We start from the raw sequence: 20,782 nt of genomic DNA on the forward strand, positions 1-20,782 counted from the left end.
AAGGGAAAGATGGAGACTTTGGAACATCTTCTGAAGTGGTTTTTAATTCAACCTAAAGTTTAAAGGAGTCAGTTCTTGACAGAAGTTTGAGATTCAGGTCTGTAAAAAACCCTTTTGTTCCTCATTTGACTCTGAAATATAAAGAGTTTTTTCATAAGTAAATGGATCTGGGATCAGCGCAGCCGCCATCTCTGCTTTTCTAATAGCCAAACTCCTCAGAAGTATGTAAGAAAGAGAAATAAAAGGCATCCAAATTGCAAGTAACACGGTCACTATTTGCAGATGACATGATACTACATATAGAATACCTTACAGACTCCACCAAAAACCTGTTAGAACTAATAAATAAATTCAGTAAAATTGCAGGGTACAAAATCAATCTACAGAAACCTGTTGCACTGAAAACAAACACTAAAAAACCCCACAAAATTGTCAGAAGGAGATTAAGAAAACAATCCTATTTTCAATTCTATCAAAAAGAAGAAAGTATTTAGGAATAAGTTTAACAAAGGAAGTGAAAGACACTGAAAACTCTAAGACATTGATGAAAGAAATTGAAGAAGACACAAATAAATGGGAAGATATTCTGCTCATGGATTGGAAAAATGAATATTGTTAAAATCCATACTAGCCAAAGCAATCTATATGTAGATTCAGTGCAATCCTTATTAAGACGCAAGTGGCGTTTTTCACAGAACCAGAGCAGACAATTCTAAAACTTAAAACTTGTGTGGAACCACCACAGTCCCTGAATAACCAAAGCAACCTTAAAAAATATTTTTGTTTTATTATGGAAGTGTAGTTGACATATGATAGTATATTAGTTTCCGATGTACAACACAGCGATTCAACAATTCTCACTATACATACAACAAAGTATAATATATATGTATATGACATATGTTGTATACACTACAATATATATTACTCAGCGCTTACCACAATAAGTGTAGTCATCATCTGTCATCATACAATGTTATTCAATATATTGACTATATTTTGTATGCTGTACTTTTCATCCCCATGAGTTATTTATTTTATAACTGGAAGTTTGTTCCTCTTAATCCCCTTCATCTACTTCACCCATCCTGCCACTCCCCTCCACTCTGGCAACTACCAGTTTATTCTCTGTATTTATGAGTCTATTTTATTTTGCTTGCTGTGTTTTTTTTTCTTTGTGTTTAGACTTCACATCTTGTGAAATCATGTGGTATTTGTCTTTTTCTGTCTGACTTATTTCACTCGGCACAATACCCTCTAGGTCCATCCATGTTGTTGCAAATGGCAAGATCTTATTCTTTTTTATGGCCGAGTAATAGTCCATTGCATATACATATATATATATATATATATATATATATATATATATACATCCATTCATCCATTGATGGACATTTGGGTTGCTTCCGTATCTTGGCTATTGTAAATAATGCAGCAAGGAACATAGGGGTGCATATATCTCTTCAACTTGGTGTTTTCATTTGCTTTGGATAAATATTCAGAAGTGGAATTGCTGGATCATATGAGAGTACTATTTTTAATTTTTTGAGGAACTTCCATACTGTTTCCCATAGTGGCTACACCAATTTACATTGCCACCAACAACATACAAACGTTCCCTTTTCTTCACATTTTCATCAACACTTATTTTTTGTTTTGCCATAAAAAAGAAGTAAAATCTTGCCATGTATGACAACATGAATGGACCCTGAGGGGATTATATTAAGCAAAATAAGTCAGTCAGAGAAATGCAAATACTGTATGATCTCACTTATATGTTGAACCTTGAAGAAAAAGAAAAATAAGCTAGAGATACAGAGAACAGAGTGGTGCTTGCCAGAGGTGGGGAGTTGGAGGTGAGTGAAATAGGTGAAGAGAGTCAAAAGGTACAAACTTCCAGTCATGAAATAACTAAGTCATGGGGATGTAATGTACAGCATGGCATCTATAGTTAATGCTGTATTGCATAGTGGAAAGTTGCTAAGTGAAGGTAAATCTTACAAGTTCTCATCATAAGAAAAAAAATTCTGAAATTATGTACGGTGACGGATGTTAGACTTATTGTGGTGATCATGTCAGGATATATACAAATATAATGTACATCTGAAACTAATGTTGTATGTCGATTATACAGTATCTCCTCAGGAAAAAAAAAAGTTCTCATTTATATAAGAAATTGCCCCTCTCCCACTTCTCAGTAGCAAGTCTAAGTACAGTAAAAATTTTTTTTATCAAGGTAAAAAAAAACCACTCTAACCCCCTATTGCTCAATGTTGGATTCTTTCCTACCCTCTCATCTCTTCTGGCTAATTCCTAGTTATCTTTTCAAAGAACTCTGGCTCACATTCTCTACTTCTGTTACCCTCCTTCCACCTGCTGTTTTTGTCTGCCTAGCATTCATGTCCCTTCTGGTCGGTGCACCTCGATTTTCCTTTGGGCTTCTCCCTGTGTTTGTTTCCTTCCTCCCTCCCTCCCTCCCTCCCTCCCTCTCTCCTCCTTCCCTCCCTCCGCTCTGTGGCACTGCAGCTCTTCACTCCCCTAGTTCACCTCTTGGCACACACCTGCTGTGTTCTCTGCCTCAAATTATGCAGGTTGTTCTGTTAATCCTCAGATCAATTTCATAGGTGTTCAAAATGGGTTGATGTTGATCTGTGTCCAAGGAATGACACAAGCCCAGGGTCCCCTTACTACTCTGCCATCTTAACTCCTCCCCACACTGAAAAAATTTTGAACGAGTTACAAAATCAAATTTGAACCCTTTCAAGATCACTTAGCTTTAGTATGAAGTGACTGGAGGACAAAGTCAGAGGATTTCATGAGGATTTAAAAAAATTTTTTTTCATGTTTATTTATTTTGGAGAGAGAGAGTGAGACAGAGCATGAGCAGGGGAGGGGCAGAGAGGGAGGGAGACACAGAATCAGAAGCAGGCTCCAGGCTCCGAGCTGTCAGCACAGAGCCCGACATGGGGCTTGAACTCACGAACCGTGAGATCATGACTTGAGCCGAAGTTGGACGCTTCACCGACTGAGCCACCCAGGCGCCCCTTCATGAGGATTTCTAACTAATATACTGGAATTCCTACCAAGAAGTAGACAGAGAGAGGGAATTGAGGGAAATAGGAAACTAGAATCATTCCCAGGTTTCCTGACAGCTAGAAGATGGTGGCACACAGGCAGGAAAGCAGACTACAGTGACAAAGCAAGTTGGAAAAGACTATAGGACATCCAAGAGGAAACATTAACAGGCACTGAATACATGTGAAGGATATATACATTCCTGAAGCTCAAGGAGGGAGTCTCACGAGAACTATAGTTTAGGAATCTGCAACATACAAGTAGTAGTGCCCATATTTGAACAATATGAGTAGCCTTTCACATCGAAGACCTCAGTGAGAAAGCTGCAAAAACTAGAATCCAGTAATGTTTCTAACTACAATCCAGAATTCAGTAATGTTTAAAGCCCAAAACAGTTCGTATTCCCCATCCATTCCTTAATCTTACTCTCTATCAGCTACCTGCACTTCAAGGGAGAAGGCAATGCATTGGGTTTGTGCAAGAAAGCAATCCCCCTAAAAGCAGCTAGAAAGGAAGAGTGAAAACAGGCACAGGGGACTACACAAGAAAACTGTTCCCCAAAACCACTGATAGGAGAAAAAGGGCAGGGTTTCAATACTGCCAGTTTTTAATAAACAGTGGAGCACAGAGTCAGAGGTCAGCCCCTGGTGGTGCTCTGGTGAGGAAGCAACGCGGAGGCCCAGGAGCAGGAAGCCCGGTCTGAGGATCCCCTGGGTCCTACAGGGAGAAGTGGTTCCCCAGCTTGCAGTGCATTTAATAGAGGTGATATGGCCTCTCCGCGGGCAAAAGACCTGGTGGGCACGATCAAGCTGCCATATTCACCCGTATAGGAACAAAGACCCCAGCTGAGGGCAACAAACCCTGGTACCGGCTGTGTTTGATTCACCATAAACTCTAAGCCACTGTGCGGTGGTGCAACTGTTTCCTGGAACAAGCAGGCTACAGTTCCAGGAGACTCCCCCAGATCACTGTGGGTCTGAACCATGGAGGTCTCTGAAATGTGGATTTTGAAACACAGCAATGCCTAAAACTCTGGAGAGAGTCACTGACTAGTAGGTGGACAGCTTGGACACAGGGGAAGGCAGGGAGGTGACGGAAGCAGGGGACACAGGAGGGGTGATGGCCCAAACTTCCCACGCTGGAGAATACAGAGTGGGGTGAAGCCATTTTCACCATTAGCCCACCAACACTGATGGACCCCAGTGAGCTAAATAGTGCCACCAAGTGGAGAACTGAGTCATTACAGCAAGCCCCTCCCCATTGTGTCCTCCAGGCACATCTCCACTAGGGCAAGTCAGCCTGAGAGAGCAGCATTCCCCTCCCCTAGGAGACCAGCACAAGTCCCTTCCACGAGATTAGTCTACTGACCATACTGCTGCGAAGTTTCAGCTCTAGGGAAAACTGGATCTAGCTTCATTTGGATTTTTTTGTTCATTTGTTTGCTTTTTTTGTTTTTGTTGCTTCTGTTGTTTTTGTTGTTTTTCTTTTGTTTCTTGGTTATGGAAAGAGCAAAATTTTTTATTTTCAAATTTTATTTCATTTTTATTTTCATTTTTTTAATTTCTGTAATTTTTATTCTTTTTCTCTCCTCTTTTTTCTATCAAGCTTCTCTTAACATGCAAACCAAAACACACCTAGGATCTAGCTTCCTTTACTTGATTTTTTAAAATTAATTTTTATTTTATTTTATTCTATTATTATTGTTGTTGTTTTATATTCATCAAAAATTACAAGATTGAGGAATTCATCTCAAAAGAAAGAACAGGAAGATGGGTGCCTGGGTGATTCAGTTGGTTAAGCATCTGACTTTGGCTCAGGTCATGATCTCATGGCCCGTGAGTTTGAGCCCTGTGTTGGGTTCTGTGCTGAGAGCTGAGAGCTCAGAGCCTGGAGCATGCTTCAGATTCTGTGTCTCCCTCTCTCTCTGCCCCACCCCCACTCACAATCTGTCTGTCTGTCTCTGTTAAATGAATATTAAAATTTTTTTTAAAAAAAAGAAAAAAGGACAGGAAGAAATGATGGCCAGGCATTTAGTCAATGCAGATATAAATAATATTTCTGAACTATAATTTAAAACAATTATAAGGATACTAGCTGGGCTTGAAAAAGCATAGAAGACACAAAAGAATCTCTTTCTGCAGAGATAAAAGAACTAAAATCTAGTCAGGCTGAAATTAAAAATGCTAAAACTGAGATGCAAAAACCCAAATTGAGTGCATAAAAACAAGTATAGATGAGGCAGAGGAGTGAATTAACAATACAGAAGATAAAATTATAAAAAATAATGGATCTGAAAAGAACAGGGAAACAAAGGTCAGGGATCATAAAGGCAGACTTAGGGAACTCAGTGTTTTATTAAAATGTAATAACATTTGTATCAGAGGAGTCCCAGAAGATGAAGAGGGAGAAAAAGGAAGGTTTATGTGAGCAAATTATAGTGGAAAACTTCCCTAATCTGGGAAAGGACACAGACATCAAAATCCAAGAAGCACAGAGGACTCCCATTAAATTCAACAAAAGCCACTCATCACCAAGACATAGCATAGTAAAATTCACAAAGTACACAGACAAGGAAAGAATCCTGAAAGCAACATGGGGAAAAAAAGTCCTTAACCTACAAGGGAAGATAGATCAGGTTCACAGCAGATCTGTCCACAGAAACTAGGCAGGCCAGAAAGGAGTGGCAAGATACATTCAACATATTGAATGGAAACATTGTGCATCCAAGAATGCTCTACCCAGAAAGGCTGTCATTCAACATAGGAGAGATAAAGAGTTTCCCAGACAAAAACTAAAGGAATTTGTGACCATACAAGAAACTTTAAGGGGGACTCTTTGGAGAAAAAAGAAAAAAAAAAGACCAAAAGCAACAAAGACTAGAAAGGACCAGAGAACATCACCAGAAACATCAAATCTACAGGTTACATGATGGCACTAAAGTCCAATCATTCAATAATCATTCTGAATGTAAATGGACTAAATGACATAGGGTCAATCAAAAGACATAGGGTATCAGAATGGATAAAAAAAAAAGATCCATCTATACGCTGCCTACAAGAGACTCATTTTAGACCTAAAGACACTTGAAGATTGGAAGTGGAGGGATGGAGAACCATCTATCATGCTACTGGATGTCAAAAGAAAGCTGGAGTAGCCATACTTATATCAGACAAACTAGATTTTAAGACAAGACTGTAACAAAGGATGAAGGACATTATATCATAATAAAATGGGCTTATCCATCAAGAAGATCAAATAATTGTAATATGCCTCCAACTTGTAAGCACCCAGATATATAAATCAATTAATAATAAACATAAACTCACTGATAACAATAAAATAATAGTAGGGGACTTTAACACCCCACTTACAACAATGGACAGATCATCTAAGCAGAAAATCAACAAGGAAACAATGGCTTTGAATGACACACTGGACTGGATGGACTTAACAGATATTACTCAGAACATTTCATCTCAAATCAACAGAATGCACATTCTTTTTGAGGGTACATGGAATATTCTCCAGAATAGATCACATACTGGGTCACAAATAAGCCCTCAACAAGTACAAAAGACTGAGATCATACCATGCACGTTTTCAGATCACAACACTGTGAAACTTGAGGTCAACCACAAGAAAAAATTTGGAAAGCCCTCAAATACAGGGAGGTTAAAGAACATCCTACTGAAGAATGAATGGGTTAACCAGTAAATTAAAGAAGAAATTAAAGAAATACATGGAAGCAAATGAAAATAAAAACATGACAATCCCAAACCCTTGGGATGCAGCAAAGGCAGTCCTAAGAGGGAAGTATATTGCAATTCAGGCTTATCTCAAAAAGTAAGAAAGGTCCCAAATACACAAACTAAACTTACACCTAGAGGATCTAGAAAAGGAACAGCAAATAAAGCCTAAAGCCAGCAGAAGAAGGGAAATAATAAAGAATAGAAATGATATAGAAACAAACAAACACACGAAAAAAAAACAGTAGAACACATCAATGAAACTAAGAGCCGTTTCTTCGAAAGAATTAACAAAATTGATAACCCTCTAGCCAGACTTATCAAAAAGAAAAGAGGACCCAAATAGATAAAATCACAAATTAAAGAGGAGAAATCACAACACCACAGAAATACAAACAATTGTAAGAGAATACTATGAAAAATTATATGCCAACAAAGTGGACAATCTGGAAGAGATGGACAAATTCCTAATAACTCACAAACTACCAAAACTGAAACAGGAGGAAACAGAAAACCTAGGAACAGACACCTAATCAGTATAGAAATTGAATCAGTAATCAAAAATCTCCCAACAAACAAGAGACCTGGGCCAGATGGCTTCCCAGGGGAATTCTACCAAACACTTAAAGAGTTAACATCTATTTTCTCAAACTGTTCCAAAAAACAGAAATAGAAGGAAAACTTCCAAAGTCATTCTATGAAGCCAGCATTACCTTGATTCCAAAACCAAAGACTCCACCAGAAAAGGAGAATTACAGGCCAATATCCTTGATGAACGTGGATTCAAAAATTCTCAAGAAGATACTGGCAAACCGAATTCAACAGTACACTGAAAGAATCATTCACCATGATCAAGTGGGATTTATTCCTGGGCTGCAGGGCTGGTTCAGTATCCACAAATCAATTAACTTGATACACCACTTTAATTAAAAAAAAAAAGGATAAAAGAACCATATGATCCTGTCAATAGATGCAGAGAAAGCATTTGACAAAATACAGAATCCATTCTTGATGAAACCCCTCAATAAAGTATGGATAGATGGAACATACCTTAACATCACAAAGGCCATATATGAAAGACCCACAGCTAATATCATCCTCAGTGGGGAAAAACTGAGAGCCTTTCCCTTACAGTGAGGAGAAGACAGGATTTCCACTCTCACCACTACTATTAACATGTACTGGAAATCTTAGCCTCAGCAATCAGACAACAAAAAGAAAGGAAAGAAGAAGTCAAACTTTCATTTTTTTGCAGACGACATGATACTCTATGTAGAAAATCTGGGGGCACCTGGGTGGCTCACTTGGTTGCGTGTCTGACTTCGGCTCAGGTCATGATCTCACGGTGTGTGGGCTCAGGCCCCAAGTTCAGCTCTATGCTGACAACTCAGAGCCTGGAGCCCGCTTTGGATTCTGTCTGTTTGTCTGTCTGTCTCTCTCTCTCTGCTCCTCCCCTGTTCATGCTCTGTCTCTCTCTCAAGAATAAATAAACATTAAAAAAATAATAAAAAAAGAAAATCTGAAAGACCCCACCAAAAAATTGCTAGAAAACATGATTCAGCAAAGTAGCAGGATATAAAATCAACGTGCAGAAATCTGTGGCATTACTATATACCAGTAATGAAGCAACAGAAAAATAAATCAAGGAATCGATCCCATTTTCAACTGCACCAAAAACAATAAGACACCTAGGAATAAACCTAACTAAAGTGGTAAAAGATCTATACTTTGAAAACTATAGAACACTTATGAAAGAAATTGAAGAAGACCCAAACGGAAAGGCATTCCATGCTTCTGGATAGGAAGAACAAATATTGTTAAAATGTCAATACTACCCAAAGCAATCTACACATTTAATGCAATCGCTGTCATCATACCACCAGCATTCTTCACAGGGCTAGAACAAACAATCCTAAAATTTGCGTGGAACCACAAAAGACCCTGAATAGCCAAAGTAGTCCTGAAAAAGAAAAACAAAACTGAAGGCATCACGAGTCCAGACTTCAAGCTACATTACAGAGCTAGTGATCAAGACAGTATGGTCCTGGCACAAAAACAGACACATGCATCAATGGAACAGAATAGAAAACCCAGAAATTGACCCACAACTATATGGTTAATTTATCTTCAACAAAGCAGGAAAGAATATCCAATGGAAAAAAGGCAATCTCTTCAACAAATGGTGTTGGGAAAACCGGACAGCAACATGCAGAAAAATGAAACTGGACCACATTCTTGCACCATACACAAAAATAAATTCAAAATGGATGAAACAGCTTAATTTAAGACAGGAAACCATCAAAATCCAGAGAACACAGGCAGGAACCTCTTTGACCTTGGTTGGAGCAACTTCTTACTAGGCACATTGCTGAAGATAAGGGAAACAAAAGCAAAAATGAACTACTGGGACCTCATCAAGATAAAAAGCTTCTGCACAGTGAAAGAAACAATCAACAAAACTAAAAGGCAGCCTATGGAGTGGGAGAAGATATTTGCCAATGACCTATCTGATAAAGGGTTAGTATCCAAAATCTATGAAGAACTTATCACACTTAACACCTCCAAAACAACCCAGTGAAGAAAGAGGCAGAAGACACAAATAGACACTTTTCCAAAGAAGACATCCAGATGGCTAACAGACACATGAAAAGATGCTCAATGCTACTCTTCATCAGGGAAATACAAATCAAAATCATTATGAGATACCACCTCACATCTCTCAGAATGGCTAGAATTAACAAGAAACAACAGGTGTTGGCAAGGATGCGGAGAAAGAGGATCTCTTTTGCATTGTTGGTGGCAATGCAAGCTGGCGCAGCCACTCTGGAAAATAGTATGGAGCTTCCTCAGAAAGTTAAAAATAGAACTACTCTATGAGCCAGCAATTACATTACTAGGTATTTACCCAAAGAATACAAAAATACTAATGCAAAGGGATATGTGCACCCTGATGCTTATACTAGTATTATTTACAATAGCCAAATTATGGAACAGCCCAAGTGTCCACTGACAGATGACTGGATAAAGAAGATGTGATGTGTGCATATACAATGGAATATTATTCTGCCGTAAAAAGAAGGAAATCTTGCCATTTGCAACGATATGGATCGATCTAAAGAGTATAATTATAATGCTAAGCGAAATAGGTCAGAGAAAGACAAATACCAAATGACTTCACTCATATGTGGAATTTAAGAAACAAAAGAGATGTACGCATGGGAAGGGGGGAAAAGAGAAGAGAAGGGGACAAACCACAAGAGACTCTTAATGATAGAGAACAAACTATGGGTTGATGGAGGGAGGTGGGTGGGGAATGGGCTAGATGGATGGTGGGTACTAAGGAGGGCACTTGTGATTAGCATGGAGTGTAAGTGATGAATCACTGAATTGCACTGAAACCCATAGTGCACTCTATGTTAACTCAAATTTAAATTAAAAGAAAAAATAAAGATCACAATATGTGAAAATAAAGTATTTCCTATGATCTCTGTACAGAGATAAGACACCTTGGTACAGTTTAACGGGGCCCTTCATCTCTTCATGTCTTCTTGACATGCCCTCTTGGAAAGCTTCCATGCTCTCTGATTCAGGGTCTTCTTGTATATTGTTCCACCAAAGATCCCCTTTTCTTCTCGACTCCTATTACTTTTTACTTGGCTAATGTGTTAGGAGTCCTTCAGGACTCAGTTTAGAGGCCTCAGAACTTAGGAAACCTCTCTCACCTGACCATCCTCTCCAAGGTCAAGAAGGCCCACGCGTGGTCAACGATTATCACAGCACTTAACCTCACGGGGGTTCTATTTGCCTGCCTTTTTTCCACCCTAAGCTTCTTGAAGGCAGAGACTTCTCTTGTTCATCTTAGCATATCAGTATGTTGCAAAGAGATTTTCAAATGTATAAAATAGTAGCCCCCAAATAAAGTAAAGAAAAAAATTCTAATATTAGAGTGGGTTGCATCTTGTAAGGCAGAGCAGGCCGAGGGGAATATAGAGGGACTCTGGCTCTGGCTACTGATAACAAGTCTTTGAATTAAAATAGAATGGGGAACTAGATCAAAGACTATTGATTAATTCAACAAATGAATGTGTTCAGGTAGGTATTTGGTATCATGCAGAAGTTATATTCAGTTGTGCACAATGATGCATATTTGATTTGTAATTAACAGAAAGTCCTGATCAATGTAATAAATATAACAATTTAGGTGATACTCATTAGTTGCCAGGTTTGCTAAGCATTTCGTTGGTTATTTCTTTTAATTTAAATTTCTTCTGTTTAATGTAAGTAAAACCATCATTAAATTATACACGAAAAAAAACCCAAAAAACAAATATCAAAGCTTCAGATGGGTTTCTGGCTAAAAACTTTATGAAATCAACATAGAGTTTGCTTTGCGACATACTGCTTCTCTATGTCATGCTTTCTGTGTCCCCAGGAGATAGCCATTGGAATAGTGGTTTCCTGGAATGCATTTAACTTTTGTTAGCAATGAGGCTACCAACAGAATGATTAATAATATTTGGTAGTAGTGTAGTCCTTTTTATCTTTCAGCGGACACCTACATATAATAATTTACAGGTACATTTTATAGGAAAAAATAAAATCATGTTGAGAGAAAGTAGAAAACGTTTGTTCCCCTTAAAATATACCTTAATACAAATTTGATTTTGATGAGTCCAAACTAAGATGGTGTAGTTAAGTGACTAGCTTCGAGGGCCCACAAATGCTCCCTCAAAGGGATGTCAACGGAGCAGTGAACCAGGGAAGTTGGGGTGCACTGCCTGAATTTCCAAGGGTGCCTCTTCCTTTTAACCTTTGATACTTACTTCAGAAGGGAAGAGATCTCCTTCACTGCTGTCTTCCCACCAGCCTTATTCTCATCAAGCAAACCTATTAGCAAGGCACACGGGCAAAGAACTATCTCCATGACTGCGCGGGGGGGGACTGTGATGGCCCCAGGAGCAGTGTCTGGCTTCCCAGATTGAACCATGGACAACAAAGGAGCGACTCTGGGGAAGAGATGAAACAACGTTAAAGGAAATAGTGCTATTTGCTTGAATGTCCTTAGGGTGTTGCTTTTACGTCCAGCTCCTCACAATAAACTATAGAAGGATTGCTACTCCTGCCTTTTTTAACCGTATCGTTTTGGTAGTTGGACATTTGGAAAGGTTGTGTAAAGGGGTGTATACAGATAGAATAGAATTTTAAGATAAAATCAAACAAACAATTCCAGTACGTAGAAAATTTAATTTGAAATAACTTAAAATAGTTCATCAAGAAATTTTAATTCAGTGACTTGGCACCAGATGCTTAAGAATATGTTTGAGTCTGATCTCAAATCAGTTCAGGTAAACAGACATAACCAAAAATTTATATATGTGTGTGTGTGTGTGTGTGTATATATATATATATATATGCACACATATATATATACATGCATGTATGTATGTCTATACATACATGCATGTATACATATATTCAAGTTACATATGTATGTATCCAAGAGTTATATATTCAAGATATATAGATTCAAGACATATATAGATTCAAGATATATAGGAATTCAAGATATATATAGATTCAGGATATATATAAATCTACCCTCACTCAGAGGTGGAATTCTCTAGTTTTACTCATGGCACATATTTCTGAAAAATTACTCCCCAAAGGGGTACATTAATCATTTATGGAACAGATCTCTACTCTTCCTCTTTTAACCAGTCTTCTTTAAGGTTGTTAATTCAGATATGGAGTGAAACTCAGTTTTGTTGAATCAGAGACGATTCTGAACTGCAAGAAACCCGGGTATGCACTTGGGTCTGTCTTCAGGTAGACGGATGAACTAAAGCCAGCAAGAGAGATGGACGGTTTGTTCTTTGCCTCAAAGGTTGTATTTGTCACCTACTGGGGTATAAACATCTATTTCACGTTTACACGTGACTTTCTTAAAATAATCTTTAAAGTTAAAGTGACTTTCTTAAAATCATCTTTGCATCAGCTATAAACACTGTAAAGTAGCCACGTACGATTAAATTAGCTTGCTTCCAGGCTTTCTTTCTAGAAAAGCTTCCTCCCAAGTTAGTCGCAGTAGCAAGTAGGGTGGAAGAGTGGTTCTCTATGTGATTGAGACTATTTGTAGCAATTAGGTCTTTTCAGCAAATCGTTTTGTAAAAGTTTCTTGGGACTGAGCACTTTGCTTTAGTGCGCACCCAAAGATTGTGTTCTCACAGGCCTGTGAACTTACTCAGGGGCTTCCAAAGTCCCCAGCACTTTCGCTTTTGGGTGGCTTTTTCAAATGTAATAATAATAATTTAAAAAAACCCTCCATGATCTACTAAAGGTACCAAGTTGTTAAAAATGGACAAATAATGTCAGTTTAGATCTTATCTTTGGGTTTACATACCAAAATGAAAGCATCAAGATCATGAAGAATACGAAAATTTTATTTTTATAGGCGGCTTAACACAGGAAAAACATATTTCTGTTCTGTGTGTTTAAAGATTTTAATTTCCTTAGCTTGTCTCTGCTGTGTGCACACAACTAGTAGATGCTTTTCTTTCTCTATTTTGGTTTGGCCAAGGATGCTTATAATATTTGAATTAGGAAGGGTTTTGTTTTCCTAAGTGGTGGAATCTATAGTTCATAATCTATGAAGAAGAATTCTCTAGGTGAGTAAGAAAAATAGAAAAAATTAGGAAAATATGGAAACTCAAGTTATGAGGTATTTCAAGGATACAGTGCCCATGAAAATTCTCTTTCCCACTAATTGCAACTGCCAGATCTCTGGCTTTAGTCTTTCTATCTTTACATTTGGAGAAACACGGAAAAATTTGAGATAAAAGCCCTTTTGTTTGTGTGAGGGTTGCTGTAGTTCAGAACAGAGTCAGAAAAGGAAAGTAAGTAATAAAGCAATGTTTAAGTGTACTTACATAAGAAAAAAAATGTCTTCCAAAAGTTATTAAAAGGTTTTTTTTTTTTTTTGAAGTCCTAAAAACACTCACTTTTATAGGGCACATGATTGTCTGTGTGACCACTCTTTCCAGAGGGAGTTTTTTGTTTTTAAATACTAGGAAAGTATGAGTTATTCAAATAAGATTTTCCATGCTATATTTAGTTTTACAGATGTGTTTAGTTCTAAAACTGTGGCTTACTGTGTTCTGGGGAGAGTATGTATATAAAAAAAATCCCAGGAAACCCTGACACCCAACTCAGAGGCAGTCAATTTTAGCACCCCGCCACGATCTCTCAATTCCCATAACTTACTGCTTCTGTTAACTAGAAATCCCTGAATTCTCTGTATCTAACTTTCTATGGCTAGAATCTGAGAGAATGACCCATTATCACTTCTTCTAAATAGCCAAGTTTTTTAAAGTGTATCAAAGTTTTATGATCTTTTTTCTGAGAGTTAAATAGATTGTTCCTCTAACATAACAAGAACCAGGAATTTTCAGCCAACAGATTTCATTCTGTATAATGCGTTTACCAGAAACACACAGATCACACATGAATATGCTGTCAGTCAACACACAGAGCATTCACTCAAGGGGTAAACGAGGAATGAGCCAAACATACATACATGTGCAAATGTACAATTGACAGCAAATTATTTTAAGATCCTAATGTCCTTTGAGTATTAAAAATGAGCCAGGAGCCAGGTCCTGTGACAGCTGTATGAAAGCTCTCGATTGCAGTTTTCATGTCGAAGTAGCTTCATATCACATCTCGTGAGTTTCGGATTGCACAGCAAAGGACCATGCTGAATATCATGCCAAAGATCTGAAAAAGAAGGAACCACTTGTTAATGACTTTCGAATGATAAAAATTGATGAAAAGGTCAGCAAACTGCCTGGGTGTCTAACAAATAATTACAACCACTACTGGCTATAAATGGCACTTTTATATATAATACTTATTTATGGCTGCAGGTTAAAGGCTTCCATATTAACATATCAACTATTTATTAGTTGTTTACACTTTGGTCTAAAGAGTTTTCTGTCATTGGAAAAGTTTCGAATTTTTGCAGCTTTGACCACATATGACAAAGTGAAGCATCTCTTCATTCTTGGTCCATTTTAAGGTACAAATGATGCTTCACTATTTAACTCCACAGTTTCCCCAAAGCATAAACTGAGGTGTTGGAATTCTGGTATTACTTCTACCTCTTGGATAATTCTGGGAAAAGCCAAACACCTGGCCAAACCAACAGCCACTGGTATGGTTTGAATAGAAGGATGTCAAAAGATCTTTCTTGTTCTCAGTAATTTCCCCTACAGTTTTGCAGAGCCTACGGAATGTCATCTGTGGGTGCAATGTTGATAAATGACTGTCAATGTTTGTTTCAAGAAATCCATACCATTCCCTCCTTGATCCTACCCTACATCGGACCAGAATCTATAAATGCTAAGTTTAAAAAGACACGTATTATCTGTTCTTTTGGAAGGGAAGGGGTAGGCTTAAGTAGGAGAAGAGCCAGCAGCAGGGCTCCAAGCTCCTCGCTGATGGTACCAGCGCATGGCAGGGGAGACACCTAATGGACATCTGGTTAACTGATTACACTTAAGAAGAAAGGAATTTAGGAAGAAACTCCGGGGGGAGCTGATTCAAGACCAGTAGAAGGCATTCCCCTTTGAGTGTGGTTGTGAAGGTTGGTTGGCTACAACCCCTGCTTCATCCTGGCTGTACTCTAAAGAACTTTTTCAGCCTTGTCCTGCCACTGTCACGAGTCAGGGGTGACTGCCTGTAGGATGCTCGCTAACTGAGACTGTAGAGTTGTTAGGAGCATCTATCTGATACCTCTGTGATGCAGTGCATTTTCAAGTCTTCTGCCTAAAAATTGTCCTCAGGAAGCCACAGAGTAGCAACTGGGCTAGCCCCAGAGCAGGCGAGGAGGGCCTGAGAGACGGCCCTGGACTGGGGGGTCCTCAGCATAGTATTTCACCCACACGTCCCACTCCTCTGCGCTCGAAATACAGAAAAGAGGGCAGATGCTGGTGTGTCCTGAAAAACCGCCAATTCATTGATTTTCCTCGTAATTAATTCCCTTATGCTCATGCCATGAATTAATCTACATAGAGAGCCAGAGGGTAAGTACTGCCTTGGCATTAGTGAATATCACTCAACTCCTGGACAGTGGAAATCACCTCTTTACTGGCCTGATTCCAACCTCATTTCCCTCCAACTTGTCTCTACTTGGCAACCACAGGCCCTTCTAACCCTTGGTGGCTTCCTTCTACCTTAAGGATGAAGCCCAGCCTTTCTAAAGGGCACACAGAGACCACAGTTGTGTGGACCCTCACACGCTCTTCAGTGTCATCTCTTGCTGCTCCTCTCACATCCTCCGGCCTCTCAATTCTTGCACACACATACTTTCGAGGCACTGAGCTGCCTGCAGGCGCTGGTTGCACTTGGCTTCACACTCTGCGTGTGTTACGCCCTTTGCCTGGATTCTGGGCTTGGGAACCCTCAGACTATGTATAGAGGGAGCATCTATGAGTGTTATGTTCCAGACACTTTATAGGGGTTAATTTGGAAGAATACTTTAGGTTGGTACATTAAAATTCTCATTTCACAGATGAGGGAATTGAAGAATAGAGACATTAAGAAACTACCCCATGATCCCAGGGCTCACAGGTAGTGGAGCTAGGAGCTGAATCCAGACAGGGTGACGCCAGAGTTTACACTATTAATCACCACATCTGCAAATCATAAGTGAGAGGGATTAATGTGGTATGCTGTTATAAATTCCTAAGAGTAAGAAGAGACCAGAATTGAAAATCACTTGTCTAGTATAAGTTTGGTGGCCTTAAAGCAGCAAGTTATTACAATGATAAACTCAAGGTCATAATTTGTTTAAAGTTAACATCTGTGTCGGGGCGCCTGGGTGGCTCAGTCGGTCGAGCGTCTGACTTCAGCTCAGGTCATGAACTCGCGGTGTGTGGGTTCGAGCCCCACATCAGGCTCTGTGCTGACAGCTCGGAGCCTGGAGCCTCCTTCGGATTCTGTGTCTCCCTCTCTCCCTGCCTCTCCCCTGCTCACGGTCTGTCTCTCTCTGTCTCTCAAAAATAAATAAATGTTAAAAAAAAAACCTGTATCATATTTTAGAGAACTAAGTCTTGATATATCTAATAAGCTTTGTTCTTAGAAGATGTCCTGTCAACAGTGTCTGTCTTTTATGAGAAATCTCTCCTAAGGTATTGCCGTATCACACTGGAAGACAAACAACATACAAAGGCTTCTTAGAGCGCAAAAGAGGTAAGTTCTGGAACTTTCTCACCGTGAGACCTGCGATTCCAATGCCGACAATTCCGATGAGCTGGAGTTTAATGCTGATTATGGCCTCAATTTCATCAATGCAATTCTGTTTTGGGAAAAAAAAAAAAGGAATAACAAATGATTGTATCTGTGAATCATCACTCTGATCCAACCCTTTCCTTCTCTACAGAGCAGTTTTTCCATGTCAGCTTCTGCTCACATCCAAACCACTCCTCTTAGCATCATTCTGATAACCTTAAAGCAAAAATGTATATTGGGGAAAACATATAATCCTATCATTTTGGTAAAATGTTCCTATTTAGGCCAATGGCTGCTTCAGAACCCTGAAACCTGGCTGGGGGAAGCGATTCTAGGACCTGAAGCATTTAAAAATTTAGGGCATCTTCTCACTTTCAGCATATAAAAATAAGTAAAATATCCCCCAGATAATAGCTCCTTGCTTTTTTTTTTATTGCCATTAATAGTTTAAAAGACTTTCTACATACTTCGTCCAATTTACTATGCAAGGTAGGGATTACTTAGTAAGAGGCTTAAAAGACTGTACAGGTCCGAATTAAACAAAGGGAAACCAAATGTTAGCAGTTAGAGGACCAACTCTTTTCAATGATGGCTGGGCTGGGTGGGTCTCTATCCTTTCATCTGTGCCCACAGAGACGTGTGCAGGGCAGGTTAAAAGAAAGGGGGATAATTGGACAGGGAAAAGAACAGACCACTTATAATTAGTTTCTCCAGCTTCTCTCTGGAATCCTTTTAAGTACAGAGGTATGCTCTCTATTCAATTTTGTCTGTAGGCTGCCCAGGTCCTTTTACTTGTCACTGGTTAGTTCCCTCTAATACCCACATAAGCTATATGAAACCCTTACCACAATCTTCAGGTCTCCTATCATACCGTATTCATTCATCATTCATTCATCCAACAAACATTTCTTGAGCAATCTACCTTCATCAGTCAGTCACTGGAATGGTGTGGTAGATATGGAGATAATAAGACTTGACTTCTTCTGCCCTTAGGGAGCTGGCAGTTTATTTAGTTTATTGATATATTTTATGAGAGAGGAAGAGAGCAAGCGAGCAGGGGAAGGGCAGAGAGAGAGGGAAAGAGAGAATCCCAAGAAGGCTCTGCAGTTTGAGTGCAGATTCGGGGCTCAAACTCATGAACTGTGAGATCATGCATGACCTGAGCCGAAATCAAGGGTCAGTCGTTTAATCAACTGGGCCACCCAGGTACCCCAGGGAGCTCACAGTTTAGAGAAGGATACAGACCCACAGAAAAAATAATACATTATAATACACGACTGCAGCTGTTGGAGAAAATTCCTCAACCTTCCCCTCCTTCACCTATAAGACTTACACGCTCCATTCACTCAGTGCCAGGCACTGTTGTAGGCAGTGAGCACGCAGAGTGAACAAGGCAACACTGCTCTTATTTCTATCTCATCAAAGCCAAGTACACATCTCTGTTGAAAGTTAATCCCTTTACTGGAGCCGGATCTCTTTCCCGGTCATCTCCTCAGGAAGCCTGTGCTGTCCGTTATCTTTCTTATTTTGCCTCTACTTCTCCATTGACATTCCCACTCATCGTTATGACACCATGCCCGTGTTCCTCAGTCTAAAACAAAACAATCCCCTCCACGACTGTCCTCCTCTAGCACTACCCATATTCCATCCTTGCTTTCAAAGCCAGCTTCTTTTTGGAAAAGTAACTTGTACTGGTTTACTTCCTTATAAAAGAAATAGGTGCTTCCTGTTGAAATTTGGGAAATACAGTAGTTCCCCCTTATCTGTGGTTTCGCTTTTGCAGCTGGTTACCCATGGTTCCATGGGTCTGGGAGCAGATGATCCTTCCCGTGACATACCATTAGGTCATTAGTAGACTAATGCTACATCACAACGTCTGTCATTCACCTCGTTTATCTCATCACATGGGTATTTTATCATCTCACATCACAAGAACAAGGTAAGTACAGCACAGTAAGACGTTTTGAGTGAGAAAGAGACTAGTCACATAACTTTTATTACATTGCATTATTATTATTGTTTTATTTTATTATTATTGTTAATGTCTTACTGTGCCTCATTTATAAATTAAACTTTATCACAGGTATGTATGACACCACATATATAGGGTTTATATAAAGACCCTTTATACAGGGTTTGGTGTTATTTGTGTTTCAGCCACCCACTGGGAGTCTTGCAACATATCCCCTGTGGGTAAGGGGGAAATACTAGAGATTAAAAAATAAAGAGAATAAGACATACTTGTATTACTACACTAAAGATAATCATCAACACTGTGAGTATATTCCTTTTTTAAATATTTATTTTTTTTAAGTAATCTCCACACCCAGCGTGGGGCTCAAACACATAACCCCAAGATCGAGTCGCATGCTCTACCCACAGAACCAGCTAGATGACTCAGGTGGTGTATTTTTAAACTCAAACACACACTTAGGTAATTCTTTATATACAACTATGTGCTTTTTAAAGTTAACATTAGGACTTTGAAACTACTTTCATCAAAAATTCTTTGCAATAGTGGTTTTTAGTGGCTATAATTTATCATATGAGAGTACATAATTTAGACAGTCCCCTCTTGTTACACATTAATGGCCTATTCAGTATTTTGTTCTCATGAATAACACTGCAGTGATACCATACCTCTCTCCCTATCTCTGATTTATTTTCCTTAAAATAAATTGACGAGTGGAATTTCTGGATAAAGGGCATGGACATACTCAACTCATTAGTCTATTTAAATTTCTTTTTAAATTTAAGTTTTTATTTTAATTCCAATTGCTTAACATAGAGTGTTGTATTAGTTTTAGGTATACAATATAGTAATTCAACACTTCCATACATCACCTTGTGCTCATCACTACAAGTGCACTCTTTGATTCCCTTTACCTATTTCACCCATCCCCCCCCCCCACCTCCCCTCTGGTAACCATCAGTTTGTTCTCTACAATTAAGAGTCTGTTTCTTGATTTGTCTCTCTTATTTTTCTTCTTTGCTTGTTTTGTTTCTTAAATTCCACATATGATTGAAATCATATGGTATTTGTCTCTGACTTATTTTGCTTAGCATTATACTCTCCAGCTGCATCCATGTCATTGTAAATGGCAAGGTTTCATTCTATTTTTATATATGTATATATATATATATATAATGTATATATATATACACATATACGTATATATATAAAAAGTGACATATATATGTATATATATATGACATGTATATATATGTATATATATGACATGTATATATGTGTGTGTGTGTATATATATATACATACATACATATATATATGATATATATGTAAGTATCAGTGGACACTTGGGCTGTTTCCATATTTTAGCTACTGTTGATAATGCTGCGATAAACAGAGGGGTGCATATATCACTTTGAATTAGTGTTCTTGTATTCTTTGGGTAAATACCAGTAATGGGATTCCTGGGTCATAAGGTAGTTCTATTTTTAACTTTTTGAGGAACATCCATACTGTTTTCCACAGTGACTATACCAGTTTGCATTCCAACCAACCATGCATGAGAATTCCTTTTTCTCCACATCCTTGCCAACACCTGTTCTTTCTTGCATTGTTGATTTTAGTCATTCTTACAGGTATAAGGTGATATCTCATTGTAGTTTTGATTTGCATTCTCCTCATAATAAGTAATGTTGGACATTTT

The 20,782-nt window shown here is 38.6% G+C and overlaps 1 protein-coding gene across 1 annotated transcript in view; it reads right to left on the reverse strand.

Annotated features, from left to right (window-relative positions):
- Positions 1-12,045: 12,045 nt before the first annotated feature.
- Positions 12,046-20,782, reverse strand: part of TSPAN2 (tetraspanin 2) — a 60,321-nt gene continuing 51,584 nt past the window's right edge. Inside the window, exons 7-8 of the mRNA XM_023259023.2 lie at positions 17,092-17,175; positions 12,046-14,594 (exon numbers count right to left, since the gene is read on the reverse strand). Of these exons, the coding sequence (XP_023114791.1) occupies positions 14,529-14,594; positions 17,092-17,175 (150 nt within the window). The 3' untranslated portion in view covers positions 12,046-14,528. The remainder of the gene's footprint in view (positions 14,595-17,091; positions 17,176-20,782) is intronic.

The sequence above is a fragment of the Felis catus genome, chromosome C1 (genome assembly GCF_018350175.1).
Source record: "Felis catus isolate Fca126 chromosome C1, F.catus_Fca126_mat1.0, whole genome shotgun sequence".
Lineage (NCBI taxonomy): Eukaryota > Metazoa > Chordata > Mammalia > Carnivora > Felidae > Felis > Felis catus.